Source organism: Lynx canadensis, chromosome A2, assembly GCF_007474595.2.
Source record: "Lynx canadensis isolate LIC74 chromosome A2, mLynCan4.pri.v2, whole genome shotgun sequence".
Taxonomy (NCBI): Eukaryota; Metazoa; Chordata; class Mammalia; order Carnivora; family Felidae; genus Lynx; species Lynx canadensis.
This window is the reverse complement of record NC_044304.2, coordinates 50,912,510-50,933,965: the sequence shown is the minus strand read 5'-3', so window position 1 is coordinate 50,933,965 and position 21,456 is coordinate 50,912,510. Positions and strand designations below refer to the sequence as shown.

General features: G+C 37.7%; 1 protein-coding gene across 11 annotated transcripts in view; it reads right to left on the bottom strand.

The window, feature by feature from the left end:
* SETD5 (SET domain containing 5) overlaps positions 1–21,456 on the bottom strand; it is an 82,137-nt gene that overhangs the window by 14,739 nt on the left and 45,942 nt on the right. For all 11 annotated transcript variants that reach the window (XM_030307310.1, XM_030307306.1, XM_030307311.1 and 8 more), the window contains 10 exons: positions 20,844–21,086; positions 20,131–20,279; positions 19,594–19,711; positions 18,569–18,678; positions 17,381–17,630; positions 16,904–16,987; positions 15,375–15,632; positions 14,368–14,688; positions 13,716–13,958; positions 8,363–8,492 (listed from right to left, as the gene is read on the bottom strand). In XM_030307310.1, the coding sequence (XP_030163170.1) occupies positions 8,363–8,492; positions 13,716–13,958; positions 14,368–14,688; positions 15,375–15,632; positions 16,904–16,987; positions 17,381–17,630; positions 18,569–18,678; positions 19,594–19,711; positions 20,131–20,279; positions 20,844–21,086 (1,906 nt within the window). The remainder of the gene's footprint in view (positions 1–8,362; positions 8,493–13,715; positions 13,959–14,367; positions 14,689–15,374; positions 15,633–16,903; positions 16,988–17,380; positions 17,631–18,568; positions 18,679–19,593; positions 19,712–20,130; positions 20,280–20,843; positions 21,087–21,456) is intronic.

Below are 21,456 nucleotides of genomic sequence, written 5' to 3'. Positions count from 1 at the left end.
CATTTAAAAGGATTTACAAATTTGTGAGGATGGGAAAACATACATAAAACATGTTTAATAACATTTTAAGAATCTTGACAGATGTAATCATACTGCTTTGTGTTTGTAAAAAATAATTATGCTTTTAAGTGCTTATTACATGTTAAATATTAAATACCAGGTACTATACTATGTTCTTTATGTGAATTCTAACATTTAATTTGAACAACTCTAAATCTAGCACTATTATCATCACTCTCATTTTAAAGATGAGGAATCTGATGTGCAGAGAGATAAAGACTAGGTAATTTAGTTCCATTTACATTCTTAATGACTAGGTTAAATTATATCCCCAGGGCTTAGTGGAAAGAGTAGCATTTATCCCAGACCTTCAAGGACAAGTTTTGGGACAGTAGGTCATGATCAGAGCTATGCTTCAGGAAGATTACTCTGGCAGCAATGGTTAGGATGAGACTGGACACTGGGAAACTATTTGGAGTTAATGGAGAAGTTGACAGGGTTATGAGATACTGAACTAGGGTAACAGATGTGGAAATGGAGAAGGAAGAATAAATGCAAAATATACTGGAGATGCTTTTTCTCCTGATATGTGAAATTTTTTTATTTTCCTAGATTGGAAGTATATTCGTATTTTTCTTGTGTTCCAGAAACTGTAAGTTTTCTTTCTTATTTTTCTCCTCTGAAAAGTGCCTAGGTATAAAAAACAAACAAACATGTGATTCATGACATGTTTAGAACACTTTTTAATGTACTTTAAGAGTCAAACAGTGAATTTTTTTAAAGATTGCTATAAAAAGACTGCTATACTGCTAAGTCCAATATTAACTACTAAAGGGAATTACGTAAGTAATGAAGCTCACTCCAGAAGAGTTAGAAAGTACAGCCGAACCCTTCCCTTTCCCTTCCAAATCAACTTACAGGCCCTTCATATAAAACTGAGTTCTTATAATGGTATCATATTCAAAATAGACCTGGTATCTGCCAGCAGTCGTTTGTCTTTTTTCTACCAATAATACTATATTTACAATTTTTTTCAAGTTTCATTGTTTTTTCTATACATACATAGCTTTTAAATTTTATGTGGTTAAACCTATCCACCTTGTATAGTTTTTATCTTTACTCAAATACTTTGCAAAATTATATAAAAAAACAACCACATATTTAAACACACACAAATTGAAATCATACCCACAAATGAATGCACTAATATCCTGGTGCATGTTCAGCTAGACCTTTTTCTTGGCATGGCCTTATTAACTCTTGTCTACATATCAGTGCTCACTCAGAAACACATGGTAAAACTCCTTCCATGACAACGGAAATCTACAATTTAGTTTTTAGTGGCTGTATGGCATTCATATCATCAAAATTAACCAATGTGAAGTATGTGCACTTTTTTGCTATTATAAATATGCCACAGTGACCAGTAATCTTTCTCTTAGATATTTCTGCACCTGTCTAGTATTTAGGGCGAATGGCTAGATGCAGGATTGTTAAACCAAAAGCATCTTTCCATAGGCTCAACAGCTTTATATTTATTCCGGTGTGAATTGTCTACTCATGTCCTGTATCCTGTTTTCTACAGGGTGTTGATCTTGTTCTTCATTAATGTCTTTTTTAAATTTATTATTTTTTTATTTGGAAGAGAGAGAAGAGTGTGGGGGGAAACAAGGATTCGAAGTGGGCTCAGAGCTGACAGCAGTGAGCCTGATGCGGGGCTCGAACTTAAGAACTATGAGAGCATGACCTTACCCAGTCATGTGCTCAACAGACTAAGCCACTGAAGACGCCCCTTGTTCATTTCTAAGGACCCCATAAAAAAGAATGTTGATCCTTTGTCAAAAATGTTGTATTTTCCCAGTTTGCTATCTGCCTTTTAATTTTACTAAGTTTTTTTTTGGTTATACAATGTGCTACATTTTAATTCAGTCAAATGTATAAATAATTTCCTTTATTTTCTGCCTCTGACATCATGAATGTTTCTTCTGCCCACTACCTCAAGACTATAAAGAATACTGGCCTATTTTCCCTTTATCTCCTTATTTAATTTTTAAATTTAACTCAAATAAAATGTACTTCAGAAGGTAGTGATTATCCTTTTCATATGTCAAAACAGCACATTCTTCCAAAATCTTTAATAATTATAGAATTATAATTTCTCCACTGATTTGAAATATGACATCTTATTAGATTTTTACATAAACTGGGTTTAGTTCTTTTTTTAAAAAAAAACCTTTTTTTAAACTTTTTTTTTTTTAAATGTTTTTATTTATTTTTGAGAGAGAGAGAGACAGAGCATGAGCAGGGAAGGGGCAGAGAGGGAGGGAGACACAGAATCCGAAGCAGGCTCCAGGCTCCGAGCTGTCAGCACAGAGCCTGACGCAGGGTTCAAACTCACAGACTGTGAGATCACGACCCGAGCTGAAGTCGGTCGCCTAACCGACTGAGCCACCCAGGTGCCCCCCCCCAAAAAAACTTTTTTTAATGCTTATTTATTTTTGAGAGAGAGAGAGAGAGAGAGAGAGAGAGAGAGAGAGAGAGAGAGAATGGAGTGGGGGAGGGAGGGAGGGAGGGAGGGAGGGAGGGAGAGAGAGAGAGAGAGAGAGAGAGAGAGAGAGAAAACCTGAAGCAGGCTCCAGGCTTTGAGCTGTCAGCACAGAACTGGATACAGGGCTTGAACTAACGAGCCCTGAGATCATGACTTAAGCTGAAGTTTAACGCTTAACCAAATGAGCCACCCAGACGTCCGAGTTCTGTTCTTTTAAATATTTTTTTAAAGTTTTTGTTGACAGAGAGAGTGACAGCATGAGCTCGGGCTAGTGGGGGAGGAGTAGAGAGAGAGGGAGACAGAGGATTTGAAGCGGGTTCTGTGCTGACAGCAGAGAGCTTGATGTGGGGTTGAACTCCCCATGACTGTGAGATCATGACCTGAGTCAAAGTCAGATGCTTAACTACCTGAGCCACCCAGGCGCCCCTCAGTTTAGTTCTGTATACCTGCTGTCTAAATGGCATCAATACTGACATCTGTTTTAGTAAAACTGCTTGGGCAATTCTAGTTATTCTACTCTACCTCTCCAAAATACTTTAGGCTTTTCTAGCATACTTGTTTTTGCCAGTGAACTGTTGAAATCATCCATCATGCTAACACTACGTTCCCCCTGCCGCCAAAAAGCCAAAATTTTGATTGGTATTGTATTAAACTCATGAGTAACTAAGGAAGAATTCTCACTCAACACCATGGCACCATCCTTCAGTTACTCATGCCTTCATTTATCCCTCTTCATATATAGATCTGTCACATTTCTAATTAATGTTACTCTCCAATGTTCTCTATTTTTTTGCTACAACTGTGCATTACACGTCTCCTTTTATGTTATTATCTACATGTTATTCTTAAAAATGTTTACATACTTTTGTACCCAGCTACCCTACTGATCTCTACCAGTGTTTCAGTTACCTCATTTGGCTTTTCTAGGGAGATAAAGCATATTATTTGCACACATTGGTAACACACACATCCTCTTTACCCATGCTTTTATTTCAGATTTTTTGTTTTTGGTAATCACATTGGCTAATAGTTCTAGGCACTGTTAAATAATAATGGCAAGTGGAATAATTTGAAAACCCATTTTTAAAATTTATTATTTTAATTGAAGTTTAATTTAGTATAGTGTTATATTAGTTTTGGTGTACTTGATAATGCATTTTAAGGTTTAATGTCGTTTTTACATGAAGCATAAACGGCAACTGTTTTTCAGATAGATGTAAAAAAAAAATCATAGGTATTTTATTAGATTTATCATTAAATTCATATTTACTGTGCTATTACTCCCCGTCTTCCATTTAGCCTGCTAATAAATTAATTATATGAATAATTTTTCAAATACTGAACCATCCTTACATTCCTAGAAGAAATTTCACTTGGTCATAATATACTTTTTTTTTGATATATTTTTTTTAATTTTTAAAAAATGTTTATTCTGGAGAGAGAGAGAACGCAAGTGGGGAAGAGGCAGAAAGAGAGGGAGACCCAGAACTGGAAGCGGGCTCCAGCCTCCAAGCTGTCATCAGAGAGTCCAACATGGGGCTAGAACTCATGAACTGTGAGATCATGACCTGAGCCGAAGTCAGATGCTTAATCAACTGAGCCACCCAGGCACCCCTTCTTCTTCGTTTTTTTTTAATTTGAGAGAGACCGAGAGAGAGAGACAGACAGAGAGACAGAGAGGGAGGGAGGGAGAGAGAAGGGTAGAGGGAGAGAATCACAAGCAGGCTCCACACTCAGCATGGAGTCTGACACAGGGCTCAATCCCAAAACCCTGAGACTATGACCTGATTTGAAATCAAGAGTCGGATGCTCAACTGACTTAGCCACCTAAGCACCCCTTTTCTTTTGACATTCTTACAGATCGAAGATTCAGATCACTGAAATCTAATTCACAAAAGTAGTAAGATGCTGTTTTGGGGGGCTTATTTTGAGAAAATGAATCAAGGGTGAAAAATTTAATAATACTGTATAGTGTTTCTGCCAAAAATATGTACACATAGCAAATAAATTACACCACTCCTTTACTGCTTGAAATCCAGCTTGTTTTTATCCTCTATATTTTTGCAGTTATTACTAATTCTATGACTAGTACCTTTGTATAAAACTTTGGGTCTATGTTTATTTCTGTAGAACAGATACCCAGAAGAACTAGTAGGTTAAGAAGTATTAGTATTTTAAGTTTATTTATTTATTTTGATAGACACAGAGACCGTGTGAGTAGGGGAGGGGCAGAGAGAGAGGGAGACAGAGAATCCCAAGCAAGTTTCCCACTGTGAGCACAGAGCCCGATGTGGGGCTCAAACTCATGAAACCGTGAGATCATGACCTGAGGTGAAACCAAGAGTCACTTAACTGACTGAGCCACTGAGGCGCCCTATTATTATTATTTTTTTAAGTTTACTTCAGTCATCTCTCCCCCAAGATGGGGCTGGAACTCATGACCCCAAGATCAAGAGTTGCATGCTCCAGCGACTGACCCAGCCAGGTGCCCCGGAGTATTAGTATTTTTATGCATATGCTAAACCTTACCAAATTGCTGGTAGGGATACTACTCTCCTTTTTTTTTTTTTTTTTAGTGTTTGTTTACTTTTGAGAGAGAGAGTGCAAGCAGGGGAGGGACAGAGGGGGGAACAGACAGACGATCAGAAGTGGGCTCTGCACGGAGAGCAGCACGGACAACATGGGGCCCAAACTCATGAACCACAAGATCATGGCCTGAGTCAAAGTTGGATGCTCAACTGACTGAGCCACCCAGGTGCCACTCTCCTGCCATTTTTATTGCAAATCCTTTCTCTCAATATACTTGTCCTCTATTATCTCAGAGACAATATAGACCCAGAAACTTTATTCAAGTTTGATCTTCACAAAAAATACTTGAATGTGCCAAGAATTTGCTTTGGCAACGATTTAATTCTTTTCAATACTCCAAGTAAGTAAAAATTCCAGAATAATTTACTAAATTTTGTTTCTGGCTATTCCCTACACATACACACACTCCCATCATTTGGGCACCAGCATTGTACTAATTTAATTACTAGCTTCCAGCTTCATATAACAAACTAGTTTTGTACTTCTAGGGACAGCACTTCATTGTCATTATTCTTCTTCAATGTTTTTCTTCTTTTCATGTTTAGATAAACTTCATTTCACCAAATTCTAAAACCAAGCTAGTTTGACAGGAACTATATGAAGCTGGGGGGGGGGGGCGGGGGCGGGAGATGGGAGGGAGGAGGTATTAATTTTATTTATTCTTTCCATGAAGGAATAAAAGACTTTATCTTCATTTCCTGAAGACTTTAAACATATTTCTCAGTAATGGTTTACTTTACATGTCCCGGTAAGGTTATCCCTAAGCAGGTTCTTAGTTAAGTTTGAGAATGAAAAAATTTTCTTCATTTCCTTAGTATATAAATGCTATTAATTTTTGCCTATGTACCTTCTATCCAGTGGTTTTAAGAAACTCAATTCTAGGTTTTTCCACTGGTTAGACTTTCCTAGGTACATATCTACATTACTTGCAAACAATGAACATTATGCCCTCTCTTTCCCGAAGAGCAGTTTTATTTTTTATTTCTATATACCTTTAGCTTTTAGGAACTTAGAATCTTTGATATATCTTCATAACTAATTTCTGCAAATACTCCATAAATACTCAACAAGAAAGAGCATTTTGTGTAAAACAATGTTAGTAATAATTCCTACTATGGGTATGATACCACACCAAACACTTTGCACACATTATTTAACTTATTAATCTCATATAACCTCTATAAAGCAGGTATTCCTATTCCCATTTCACAGAGGAGGCTCAGAGATGCTTAGTAACTTGCTCAACATCATGTAAAGGGTAGAGCTGGTCCTCAAATTCAGTTGAATTCTTTTTACTCTACCAGTCTACTTCCCTTTCTTAACATCTCCTTGGTCTTTAAAACAAAACAAAACAATCCCTTAGGATTTACATTAACTTGCAGCAATATACCAAGTCGTTCATTTGACTATTATTTGGTTTTAATTAAAAATTTTCCTTTTGGTTATATTGTTCCTTAAGGGCAAGGTGTGTCCTTTGAATGTTTCTTACTGCTAAAGATGAGAGCAAAAATTCAATAAAGGTTGGTGACTAACAGTCCTAATTCCATTCCAACAAGGACACAGAGTAACAAAGACACTCTGCAAAAAAAAACAAAAAAAAAAAAAAACGAAAACAAACAAACAAAAAAAAAAAACAAAGACACTCTGCCTATGAGTCTTTGCTAGTCAGGACACAGGCTGCTATACAATGTCCCTTTCCCAACCCCAGATACAGACACACAAATGCAAACGTGCATATGTATGTATACTAAATACAAGATTTAAGTTGTACTTTCACTGTACTGTATAAACTGCCAATAAGTTGATAAGATTGATGGAAACCTCATATTAGCATTAAAAAATTTTTTAAATGTTTATTTTTGAGAGAGAAAGAGACAGAGTGTGAGCAGGGGAGGGGTAGAGAGAGAGAGAGGGAGACACAGGATCTGAAGCAGGTTCCAGGCTGAGGGGTCAGCAGAGCCTGACATGGGTCTCAAACCCACGAACTATGAGATCACGACCTGAGCCAGAGTCGGACGCTTAACCAACTGGGCCACCCAGGCGCCCCTCACCATTTCTTTATATTAATCTGGTTTGAGTAAATCTCCCTAGTCTACCACGTAGGAGAAGAGTAAAATACTTTAAGAACATAGTATCATTTATCTTGGCACATGGTTTACACTGGGATTTCATTATCCTGGGGTCACACATGTGAAAACTTGTAAAGTATAAGCCAATCTAGAGAGAACAATTAACTAAATTAATAATTTGAAAAAGTATTTTTTTAGTAGTCTACTTTTTTCCCAAATATTATGCAGAATTTTAACATAAAGCTGATACTACTAGTATAAACGTATTTAATTCAAGTTCATATTTATTCAGCAAGTCAATGAAGAGAAACAGTGAAGTAGTTTTTATGAAAATCTGAAACATTGTGTCACATTAACTGTAGTCTTACATGACCTTTAGCATATAATTTATCTTGGTTTTTTTTTTTATTACATAATATTCACAAAATTGATTTAGAGATAAACTTATGGAAATCACAGAGAACTTTTCAACTGGGCTGAAACTGGCAGGAGAAACTTTGGTAAAGACTGTCCCAAAATAAGTTAATATCACAAGTTCAGGCACCAGTGATTTCAGTTGCAATTCAATTAAAATTACCCTGCAAGAGTTACTTTGAAAACCAATGGACCTGATGATTTTTTAAGACCTTCTAATTTAAAAACTCACAAGGACCTTACATTTGATTCAAAGCCATGTCTCCTCCAAAATTTTACACTAACTGTGGAAGCCCTTTTGAAAACAATAAAGTTGTAACAATTTCTCATTTACTTCATTCATCTCCTTCAACCAAGCCCCACTCAACGCAATCATCTGTATTTTTATTCTTTTCCTGAACAGTGTCCCCCATCTTTCTTGCTTATTTCTCCTCTTATAAATATGGATATAGATTTCCTAAACTTACTACTTTAAATGTATCTAACCTTTTTATAACCATTTCTGCTGTTATCTGTACACTGTCTAGTTCCTTCTTTGTCGGCGTGGGAAAACTGTTCCCTGACTTGAGATCTCTCTCTTCCTCTGTAAAGACAGATGTAAAGTAACTATTTAGATAACAATGCCTTTTTTTTTTGGGGGGGGGGGGGGGGGATCAGACTTTTCAAGTAATCAAACTGAATTTCTTTATGTGGACCAGAAATAATCATTGCTTACATATTCAGGAAGGTTTGAGATACGTACCTGCATTGTCTTTGCAGATACTAGAAGAGTTACTATTCTCGTTACTTTGGTATAGGTGCTGAGTTCTAGTCTCTTGGGGTACAGATGACGTTTGAGTCATCCCTTCTTCCAAGGCTTGCTTTATCCAGCGCTGTAATAGGAGAAGAACCAGGGAATTATCAATAATCATTCAGAACTATTTAGTAAAGCTATTTTAAATACATTAACCAGATCATTCCACATCAACTGGTGAGAGATGCACTCCAACACACATTCAATTCCAGAGTCAAGTATTTTTTGTGTTTCAGCATATTAGAATATTGCCCCAACAATCCTTTTATGGGACAAAAGTGAGAAAATCTGGATTACACATAATGAGATCCCATCAAAACACCAAAAACCAATAAAAAATGATTATTATTCAACTTTTCATATTGCTTAGGATGGGGTAAATGGGAAGACATCAAGAAATCTTAGCTTTCATTTAAGAGAGACTCTGATCATATATTATAAAACCTGTACATAAAATAAGTTCCTAGAAAGAAGATAAAAGATCTTTTAAGAGTTGTCTACCCTGTGCTGGGGATGTCTGAAGAGGTAATAGAAAAGCTTCACAGGAAGACTTGATGAGAATAAACAGCTCTTCTGTATAGGTACAAAATACTTCCAAAAGATCTACTCTTAGACAGAATAACCTGTGAGGTTTTTTTTTTTTCCCTATCAAGTACTTTGGTTAACTTATGGAAGAATAATGCAAATCACCAGAACAAATGAACTTCTGTAGAAACCAAAAAGGGGAAAAAGTCAAAAAGAGCTCTCTAATCAGTCACATTTTTTGTAGCAAATACTGGAACTACAATGATGAGATATAAATTCAGGTCAGAAAAGTGCGCCTGCAAAGATTAGGATAATAAGATTATTCATCCTGGGGAAGAGAGAAAATTTCTTACCTGTAATTGTGTTCTCTTAAGATACACAGTTGTAGGTTGCTCACCACTCTGTGGCTCTCCTGCCCTGACATAAGACAGATCGAATTTTGATAAACATCAATTTCTGAATTAGACCCTCCCCCAAATAGGAAGAGCAAAGGTGATTATAATTTTACACCTTCAGAGAACAAGTATTACAGGTAAGTAAATATTCTCTTCACCAAAGAGGGCAAATAGATTTCACCCTCTTAGAAACTTAGGAAATAATAATCATTTCTTAGGAAATAATGCGAGGAATATTTTACCAAGAAAAATTTTACATCGTGTAAATAAATGGCTTTGTGGTGTACCAAATGAAAGCAAAAATAAAACTAAACACAAGGCAGTTAAGAGTGAATAAGCATATAAAAAAGAGATCTGAAGTCAAATGAATTGCACCAACATTTTATGATATGACTAGGTCTCTGAAAAGGCAAAACAAGACCAAGAATGAACTCTTATACACAGAATACTGATGTAAAGATGAACTGTCAGAAACATAGCGCCTTACAGTTTAGAAGAGACCTTAGAGGTCACCTTGTCCAAAGCACTCATTGTACAGAGGGGGAAAATTAGGCCCTGGAGGACAAAATGAGTGAAAAATCCTTTGTTACAGATACCTTTAGTACAAGTTTTTCTTTTCAGAGCAGATGACAGGACTCACTTGGGGTCACTGTGCTTTCCTCCAAGAGAAGATAAGTTCTTATATTTCCAGTGTCAAGTAGATGCACTCATAAAAGAATTTACATTCTGGATCTGATGACTACAAAAAGGGAAAATAAAACCAGGACAGGGGCATTCTAAAGAATAAGATGCTGCTATGGTTAGCTATAAGGTCAAATACAGAAACACGATCAAACCCATTCCTCCTGCCCTACTGTATGTGTACACAATATAAGAGCCAATAAAAAAAGAACTTGAACATTTGTTTGTAACTAACAAAGTTCTTTAATAACAACTTTAGATATCCCCAGCCCCTCAGTTCTAGCTATAGTTATTAGCTAAAAAGAATACTTCCTCCTTCTCCAAAACTCTATATGAAAGTTTTTAGAAGCTTAGAGATAGGTGAGAGAAATGTTTTAAAGAGTTTCATTACTATGGGGAAGGAGCAAGGAAGTAATCTGGGTTTTGGAGTCCACAAAGATCTGAACTAAAACTTGGCCATGCCCCTACTAGCTGCCTAACTCTGGGCAACCCATCTCAGACAAAGCTTCTGGACCTATAAATCAAGGCCCATAATACCAACTTCACAGGGTTGTCATGAAGGCTTAGTGAGAAAATGCATGTGAAGAAAGCTTATAGCATATTACAAGGCACATATATTTAGTGAAGATTTGTTCAACTGTATTTCAATGCTCTGTATAAAGGTACACAGATTAATAACCCCCCCAGCGCATACAATAAAATACCAATGCAAAGTGAAGTGTTTCATTTTCAGTCAGGATAGTTTTCTAAGAAATCTGGAAGACCAAATCCCTCACACCCCACTCATATTATACCTACAAGTACGTTTAAAGAAGATTTAGAAAGAACAAGGAAGGACACTAGTGAAAGACTGATTAGCTATTCATCAAATCAATGCTCGCACTCTAAAATAAGTGAACACACAAAAGATATGCCATAGTGTGCTTTTTAAGAGCTATGATTCAATATAATTTAGAAATTCCAGGGACATCAAAAAATGTTCTGTCAAACATTCTAAGAATCTGGATGCAAAATATACACATGCAACTTTACATGGCTTTTAATTTACGAGGCTTTTATGTCATTTAATCAGGTAAGAAACAACAGGCCTATCAGCAATGCACACTGTACTAACTAATCCCATGGACGATGGTTTTTCTCATCTGTTTAACTTACATTCTCCTCTGAGACTTTCAGAAATTTATCCAATTTTGTTGAATAATGCAGATCTTCATAGGTCCTACACTAGGACCTAAGTGTTCTCTCTAGCCAATCTAAAAATAACACTTTTCCATTCCCACCTAGGATAAAGCTGGGTTCAATTTCTAGATAAAAGACCCAATTTCATTAATTCTGCCCTTTAAAAGTGAAATTTTTAGTTTGTAATATAATCTTCATGTTAATAGTAAACATTAAACCTGTGACTTCAACTCAATTCAGATCTAAGCTTAAATAATTTTAAAGACCCAATTTAAGTAAAATAATTTTATCAGATATCTAAGCATACACAGCCTGAACTCTTCCTGAGGACTAATATGATGTATATACATAAAAGTGCCTGAGCAGAGCCTGCAGAAAACAAGACTAAGGATGGTCAGACACATTTGGAGAATATAAAATGGGCATGAGTTATATGGGTTTTTTTTATCTGCTGCCAGTGGAGATACAAAGATGATCTACAGATATAAGTCTTAAACTATAATGAGGTAAAAAGAGTTCTAAGAAATGGATTTTCTATCAGATTTGAAATCATATTCTCCATGTTTCTGGTTTTTACAGGACACTGTTAGTTGGAAAAGCAAGACTGATTGCATCAGAATGATTAAGGGGGCATTTCAAGAGGCCTGTTTATACTATTTACAATTCAGACTTCATTATTAATCTGTAGTAAATGACTGCCTGCCCTTCTCAAAGGACCAATATAGGAGATACCACTATCTGGCTTGATAAGATGCTTCAACAGTTAACATTCTTAGAAGTCTAGTGTTATGTCCAGTCAAAAACAGAACAAAAGGAAAAACCTCTCTCCTATATACTAAGTCATCACCTGACTTGCTCCTCCAAACTAAAGACCATATCTAATTGTCACACCTTCTCTAATTGTTCAATAGCATTCTAAAAATGTAGTTAATATTTTGAGCTGTTACTCTTCATGAGGGACCAAACTAAATTTAATAGAAGATTAGATTTGCGTGCCATACCAGAATTAACACAACTCTCCAATTATTACAGAATAAGGTTAATCATAATGCTCATTAAATGCAAGCAATATTTCCCCCCTCTCAGATGATCTGTAAGACCCAAGGTAAGTGACTTGGTGTAAAAATGTATCCCCAGAGACCCAACCCTCCTTTATCACTTAGGCAAATTTCTACTGTTTTTTTTTTCCCCCCCTCAAGAAAGATGTCATTGTTTTTATTCTTGACATGTGTAAGTTATCCATGTGATTGTATTATCTAAAAGCCTCCCTTCTGGCAAAGATCTCATGGTCAAATTTCTCCTTAGGGGTTATTCTATTTATTAAGGTTATTTAAGTAAACCATTAGATGACTCAAATTCTTAGGTAAGATGTGCAATGAGGAAGACTTTCTTCAGTGTATGCTACCCATTCAGTGGTAGTGCCCTTCCTTTGTGCACAGAACCCTGTTGCCCTCCTCCCCTCCATATCCCACACCACTTTATCTCATCTTTTATGCCCCCCACCCCCAAGAAATAATTTCTGCTCTTTGGGGAAGAGAAAAGCTTTAAGTTTGGAGGAGTCAGGGAAGACCTGCCTGGAGTTGGAGACTTCATCACATCAAATAATCTATATGCAGCATCCTCATGTACGTGATGCCAGTGGAGGAGGGCAATGGCAGACACTGAGGAAGGCAGCCTGAATCCAGATCTGAGGATAAGAGAAAAGGGTGTTCCAGGGAACAGACTCTACCTCAAAGGAAGACCAAATGAAAGGGTGTCCTAGACTTCTAGAAACACAAAAACGACATTATAGGTCTGAGGGAGTGATCTATTCTCAAGAGACACCTTTGGAAAATATGCAGGGCTTCTGGGAATTCTGGAAGAGCATTCCAAAAACAACCATCAAACTCTACTGCCACTAGACCCAAAAACAGTATGTAACTAGAGAGACAGTGGGGAGAGGGGGAGAGAAAAAGAGAGAGAGAGAGAAAGAGAGAGAAAATTTATAGTAGGTTCCATATTTACTAGGGAATAAACAGTCCAACTTGTTTGTTATTTGATCAAGGAACAGGAATTATGCCAATTATAACAGGATTTCTCCTCTACTCTCACTCAAATGAGAATGGTAATTAAATAAATTGAAAACACAATTCGATCATTTTTTACTTATGCAACAGTGCTCTAGAGTAGCTGGGGCCCAATCTCACACAGTAATCACAAATGGACACATTAACTAATACCACAAGAGCACACCCTGAACATCCCTCCCTACTCAGTCATCAAGTGCTGTGTGCTCTCAACTCAGTAACTTCAAGGGCTCTCGGAAAAGACAACAGTCAACATTCACAAATTGAGTACCAAAAATGCAGTATATATCCCATTTTAGTCCTACTGACTCGTGATGCATCACTATTCATGGCTGAAGAATTAACTCATTAAAAACTTACATGGGCACAGAGTGGCTGCCTAGAAAATATGTTAGGTATGTCACAATTACAGGCATTCTAGGTTAAAAAAAAAAACCCACATAAACACAGACATACCTTTTTACAGGAGCTGAAGGTGCCATCAGGCAGAAGGGGCCTTCGACGTCTCTCAGGGATAAAGGGTGAGCCAAAGCGAATGTAGTGTTTGGGGGTGGTGCAAATTAATGGGGAATGGATAAGACCGGGTAACATGTTCAGGGTTGTTGCCAGTACGGTTGGGTCCGTGGTGATACGTAAAGGGCACTCAACAGGGCATTCTTGCTTCTCGGCTTTGTCATTCAACCATTCTGTAACTAGATACTAAGGTAAAAAAGAGATCATTAGTCAGTGCTGGAGATGTAAAAGCCAGAAGCAGCAGTGTAGCTCACAAAGACAAACCTCAGCTAGAAACTAGGACAGAGGCAGATATAGCAGCTGCAGAGAATATGAACTGGGCATTCAGAATGCAAGGTATCTTCCTCCACCCTTTCCATGACCATTAAGGGAGAAATAATTCCAGCTAAAAGCAATTTAAGCTCTGCCTAAAAGTTAAGGGAACAAAAAAAGGTAGTAGGATGGTTTCAGCTTGCTGCCTCAAACAAAACTTTTTATCTAAAACTTTCTCTCTAGTAAAACTTGGACGAGTCATTATTTTCTGGACATTACAGATCCTCTCATTTACTAAGACACCGCTCTTGCCAGATTAGACTTACGAAGATTTGTGACTTACCTTTTTGGTTTTGGGGTATTTAGGTGCCGCACGGTTGACATGGGATCCAGTAACTGATACCACAGTTGGGTCAGACCCTATTAATTGCCTGTTTTCTCCTGAACTGTCTGTATTTCCAGCTTCAGTAGGAGTCACAGAGCTGTTATTTCCGCCCTCTTCCAAGGCAGCTTGTGACAACTCTGCCTGTTGTGCAATGGCCTGCTTCTGACGCTTTAGTCTTTGGGCTGAACTGGTCCGGTACCGAGAAATGCGACTCTTCGGTCGGGGCCTAGAAGGCTTTGCTGGAGGCGGCTTGGGGACTGGCTTTTCTGGAGCAACATCCTGTGACAACAGCAGAGTGAAATGCTTACCAGAAACTTCTTATCAGCAAACATTCTATCCAGCCTCCTATTCACTTGAAGCATTCTGAATATTTAGTGGTGAAAAAAAAAATGAGTATTTAGAAATGCTAATCTCAAACATAATCCTTAAAAAAAACTTACACAAGTCAGTCAAAGAGGTTGTAGGCAGATGCCTATTTCTTTACTAATAAGTATTTATAAGATAGGTCAAAGTCGGCTGAAGGTAGCTACCTAATTTTAGGGTTCTAAGAACCCTAAGGTAATTCTTTCCTTTGTTTCTTTCCCAGGTACTGAGGTTAGGCTTAAGGCTTAGAATTCATGGCCAGAGTAGGGAATGAAAAGATTCGTTCATCCTGTGTATCTTAGGAAAGGTCAGGTGCCTAACTGTGCTATACAGAAGAACGGAAAGAGAAACAAAATGATTTTTATGAACTCACCATCAACAGTTTTATCTGGTAGAAACAGTATGAAGTTACATTCTAGTCTGAAAGTCTCTAGTCATTCAAATTGTTTCCCTGATTCCCACAAATCAGCTGACGAAAATGGCCTTTTTTATTGTAATATGAGGTGAAGGTGAAAATGCTGATTTTAACTATTTCAAAAGATAGACAGCGGATATCAGTAAAAGCAAGGATGTCTAAGGCGTGGATTCTTTCCATCTCTTACCCCTGCTTGGGAAGACCTCCGGGTGTTCACTCCAACAGTCTGTGGGGTGCTTGGGATGGTCATGTTTGAAGCCGGGTTGCTAACTTCAGGTTCAGGGGCTTCAGTTTTTGCCTCTTCTCCCCCAGGGGTCTCTGAGGTGGTGGTAGTAATCTCTATGTCAGAATTGCTTTGTTCTAAGGGCTGATCCCGCCGCTTCTTTCTTTTCTCTAAGTTTTCAAAAGCATGCATGATGGCCTCGACCTTCCTGTCTTCCCGGGTCTAGAAAGAAATAGCATTAACACAGAAGGAAACTTCAACAAAAGGTAGAGATATTTTTCCAGAATGTTATTATTAATGGAAATTCATAGACATTTAAAGACATTTGCCAGTAAAATGATACATATATCTTAGAGAACATAAGTGAAAACTAAAAATAACTTAAAAAAAATTTTTATTTCAGGGAGGTAAGTGAGCAAGCGGGGGAGAGGGAAGAGGGAAAGAGAAAAGAATCCTAAAGCGCCTCCACACTCAGCGTGAGGCCTGATGTGGGGCTCAATCTCACAACCCTGGGATCATGACCCAAGCTGAAATCAAGAGTCAGAAGCTCAACTGACTGAGCCACCCAGGTGCCTCCCAAAAATAGCCAGGGTGCCTGGGTGGCTCAGTCGGTTAACGGTTCGACTCTTGATTTTGGCTCAGGTCATGGTATCACAGTTTGTGGAATTGAGCCCTACCTTGGGCTCTGTGCTGACAGCGTGGAGCCTATTAGGATTCTCTCTATCCCTCTCTCTCTGCTCCTCTCCTGCTCATGCAACTGTCTCTCAACATAAATAACTTTAAAAAAAACAAGAAGAAAAGAAAAAAAGTCATCAAAATCAATTTTTCTCATGGTTTTCAGAATTCAAAAATAATGAAGTAGATTTTAACTTCTCAGGACCAGAACTAAACATGGCTGGCTTCAGTAATAGAGTAGAATTTGTGAAAACATGTGACCAACAAAAGTTTTATTTTTATGTCAAAACTCACACAATTCCAGGGGCACCTGGGTGGCTCAGTCGTTAAGTGACTGACTCTTGATTTCAGCTCAGGTCTCAGTTCCTGAGATTGAGCCTCACATTGGGCTCTGCACTGATAGCACAGAGCTTGCTTGGGATTTCCTCTCTACCTCTCTGCCCCTCCCTCACTCTCTCTCAAAATAAATAAACATTAAAAAAAAAACAACAACCCCCAAAATAAAAAAACCCTCACCCAATTCCATAACAAGAAGCTCTAACATACATATTTTGTTCCAACCAGGCAGTTCTTTGGAAACCAGATTGTTAGTAAGAATCCTCTTAAGACCGTCATCAGATAATAACCACTAGACCACTACTATGTGTGTCTCTGAGATAAAAATAAATAAATCATAATGAAATAAAAAGTAGCCCACATTGTAATGTGCAGGTGATGGTATGGTATCTTTGTCAAAGAAAGAGATGATACAAACTGAGAAGAGAAGGGGTTCACATGCTGTGGGTAGCAGGAACAAAAGGATATTAGAAAGTACCCACCCTTCTGCTATGAGCTGGGTTCTCCTGGTCATCTGTAACCTCTTCTTTCTCTTCTTCTGCTTTTTCTTCTGGATTGTCTGTTTCCTTTAAAACAGAGGCGATATTCAGCTGTACTCTTAAGCTCTAAGAAAAAGCAATCTTTTTTTTTTTTCTGGTAGCTTAAAATCCTCTAGAAACATTTTCTAATACTTCATACAGTGTTATTCATGTGAGACCACATGGTAAATGCAAATGATAAGCACCATTCTCTGGAATGAAACATGGAAAGCAGCTGAAAGGATGTGCTTGACATTATAAAAAAAGAAAAAAGAAAAGAGAGGGAGAAAGACAATGAATGAATGCACACCCACCTTGATATGAAGGGCATTAAGTGTTATTATGGACTCCCTACCTATAACAACATGTGGCAAGCTGGGATCCTCTTTATTTGCAGAGAAACAATACCATAGCAACATCCTCTGACCAGGGGAAGATTACCTCATGGTCACTGGACACAGTTACTTTCTCAGGAACATGTTCTGATTGCTGATTGTTATCCTCTTCTGGAGCCTCATTCTGCTGTTCCATCTCTAGCTCTTTCCGTCGTGCTTTTCTACGTCTTGTCTCTGCTCCTATGGTTGGTAAACTTGGAGGAGGTGGGAGTGGTGGTTCTGCAGCATTGGGATTCCTTTTCTGTATAGGGCAATTCCGGTTCCCCTTGTGACATGCACAGTCCACTTTATAATTACTGCTCCAAAGAAACAACCAAGAGTGCTTGTCTTAGTACCCATGAAAAATCAGTCCTACTGTTCCATTCATCCTCTTGGAATAACAGTATAGGAATTTCCTCTAGTATAATATCTCTGAATACATTAAACAGATACATTAGACTCCTATGAATACTTCTCAGTATTTGCTACTCAATATTTGCTGTATCACCCCCAATTTTTCCCTTATATATGGTCAGTGGAAAGGAAAGAAAGCCTCCACTAAGTTCAATTCTCCCAAATGTCTTTATGCTATTTACTGGGCAGCGAATCAATAACAGGGGCTAAAGAGGCCATACTTCTCTTGTGCCTTCCTTCACCTCACTTTTAACCTAATGATTCCCTACTTATTCCTAATACCTTTTCATCTCATACCTGTGATGAACATCAAGTTAACATATAATCTTTTTGGCCTAAAAGGACCAAGAGAGAAAGATCATGAATTTTGCAAAATCCATCACGTATTTATCTGTGACTTGCCATCTTAGTTTTTCTGCTTTGTCTCATTCAGAGAGATTACATGGTTTGAATGGGTGGGGTGAACTTTAAAATTTTCATTCTATATGATCCCTGGCACAAGTGCTGTGTGCATAACAACAGATGCTACTGCAATTTCTTGGGAGTGTCTCATACCTACCCTTTTACTGTTCTTGCTATAGAGACATAAAGACAAAACACTGTTGGTTAGGAGACCAGTGAACACTGTCATAGTATATATCTGTGTCTCTAGGAAAAAAAACATTAACCCTAAATCTGTCTCTCCCTCCACATTTTCCAGACAAAAAATGAATCACTCATGGAAAGATGAGGTTAAAAAAAAAAAGGAAATAACAAGGAACAAAAGCAGACTGATAGAAGAGCTTAATGTGTAAAAAGTAAGACAAGGTCATTCATTTAGGAAAGGTTTTGGAGGTCTTACCAGTTACTGTACTCATAATCAAATGCTATCGTGACCTCAGCATCCTTGGTGATGGCAGACACCGCATAGATACATAGGTGAATCATCCCATCTGCAATCATGTGTCGCACCTGTGTGAACATGGCTTATGGTTTACAATTTACCATAAAGACCAGAACTCTCCATAAGAGAGAAAAATAGTATCTCTCCACTTAAGAGTTATGGTAGTCTGTTACTTAACTCCATCATTTCATATGAAACTCTTACACAGTAATTGTTTGAAAATTCATACTTTTGAAATAGAGAAACCCTGAGATGTGAGAAATGAGCATAAGATCTCTGCTCTACACTTAAAGCTGTTGTCAGTTGTACCAGAGAATTAAAATTCCTTAGCCTATAAAAAAAAAAAAAAGCTCTGTGGATTTTCTTGCTGAATTTGATGGCAGTTGCATGGATTATGCACTGAGTAATGAATTCTAGAAATGTCTAGCATCTCCCTTACAACACTATTACCGAAAATCTAAAAAAATTGACATCTTCTTTCATACAGTAATTTCTTTAATAAGAAATTTCTCGGGGCGCCTGGGTGGCGCAGTCGGTTAAGCGTCCGACTTCAGCCAGGTCACGATCTCACGGTCCGGGAGTTCGAGCCCCGCGTCAGGCTCTGGGCTGATGGCTCAGAGCCTGGAGCCTGTTTCCGATTCTGTGTCTCCCTCTCTCTCTGCCCCTCCCCCGTTCATGCTCTGTCTCTCTCTGTCCCAAAAATAAATAAACGTTGAAAAAAAAAAAAATAAGAAATTTCTCTTTAGCAAATGCTAACTTGCTTTTTCCCATTTCTGCCTTCTCTACGAAATCCTCCACCTGCTCCCATCCTATCAGATAGAATAAAAGCATCATTACTTTTGTTTTTTTGTATCTTATGATAACAGATCATAATCATTATCTACAGACCTTATATTAATCTGGGTGAAGTTTTCAGACTGCATCTTCAGAAGACTTGTCCTTTGGTGATTCCATTCAAAGAGAAGTTGCTACAGAAATCTTACCTCTGCATTTGGTGTACACGATCTTCTGATGAACCGAGCATCATTACCGAAAGTACGTGCATCCACACACATCTCTACACCATTGAATTTTGAGTAGAAGAGCACAAAGGGGTATGGTCTAAGGGATATAAGTGAAACTCCTGTAATTCTCAACACAAATAAAAAGGCCACCCCATGACTTCACTTCAAATATGAAGCATATGCTGACAGAAGCAGCAGCAGTCCTTTGCAATTCCTAAACTTGAAAAACATCACATGCCTGTCTGCTTTTGATTAAACAACAAGCACAAAGCAAGAAATGCTTGGCTTGCAAAGGAGTCATTACTGCTTTATACATTAAACAATTTGTAGATTTATCTGCACATTTTTTCTGCAAATAGCAGACAGACTTGAGCTTATCTGAGCTGTAATCTTTTCCCTAAGACCATTCTATCAACCAGAATGTTTTTTCTTCTTTCTTTCTTTTTCTTTCTTTCCAGCCATACCACTCTGCCAGGCCCACTTTAGCCCTCACTGCTCAGTGAATGATGTTCTTACTTTTTGAAGAAATGCCCATTGACCTCAAACTGCTGTCGTAACATGACTTTCCCTCGATACTCTATTATAAGAGTGTCCAAAGCCAAATCTCTTGCAGCCCTCAGGATCTTCCGGTGCTTTTGAACACGAGTGACTCTTCCCAACTGTAGCTAAATAAAACCAGAGTATTAACATTAGACAACAGCAACACCAGTAGGGTAGACAGTTAATATATTTCCTAATTGAGGAAAAGGCACCAATATTTTCAGGTTTTATTTGTATGCAATTTAGCTCAATAATCAGAAATTTTTCAATGATAAAAGCTTCTAGGAAAACAGGCTCCACCCAATGAACCAGTCACCTCTTCCCTCACAAAAAAGCAAGAAAAGATCAAAGAGAAATACACAATTAAGATTTTAGTGGCTCTATGTCTAATGTAAGAATGAGAAAGAACAACCTTAGCTTTCTATTAATCTTAAAAATTCCTACCGAGGCTATATATCATTTCCTATCCTAATTTATCTGTTTTTAACTAATACTTTAAAAATATGTATCCAGACAGTTTCCAGTCACTACAACTTGCTTTTGGTTCAAGATGCTCATCAGCTGGCTAATTTGTTATTCTAAGGATTATACATTTGGAAGAAATGGTAATCCCATTATAGGCCCTCTTTCTGGGTTCAGAAAGTCTCAACTACTTACTTATAGGGAGTCTTTTACCCTTTGATCCTTACCTGCATTTGGGAACCAATAACTGTATTATTACAGGCCAATTCAGTCTTATTAATAGTGTCTAAAATAGCAGGTTTGCCCACAAATTCCTTGCTAGAATGTAGATGTTGTTCAAGGGCGTTCTGTACATCTGCACTGTACTGATTAGTGAAAGCTTCTTCATACTGATCAGTCCATAGTCTTATCCGATTTTCCCATCCCTCAGTTGTATTCTCATCTAAATTCTGTGCTTCAGAAGGAGAATTCTGTAGAGAACAAAGGTCAGGAAGGTTAGGAGAATCCATGCATAAAAATGGAAGGAAAACAGGCTGTATTTCCAGAGAAAATTAATTTTCACTTGGCAGTTGGTGTGGCATAAAAGAGCAATGGCCTGGGAGTTAGGGGATCTGGCTTCTATCATGGTTTTGTTACCAATGAGATGTGAGACCTTGAACTTCTTAGACAAGAAGTTTCCTCATTTATAAAGTGAGAAATTTGGATCACAGTTCCATCACATCACTGTGATTTTATGACCATTTTTAAATCACAGAAATAAATTTTGTTCTTATCAGAAGAATGACATCAAGTTCACAAGAAAATCTTCATAAACACGAACAACAGAGATACCTGAAAAGA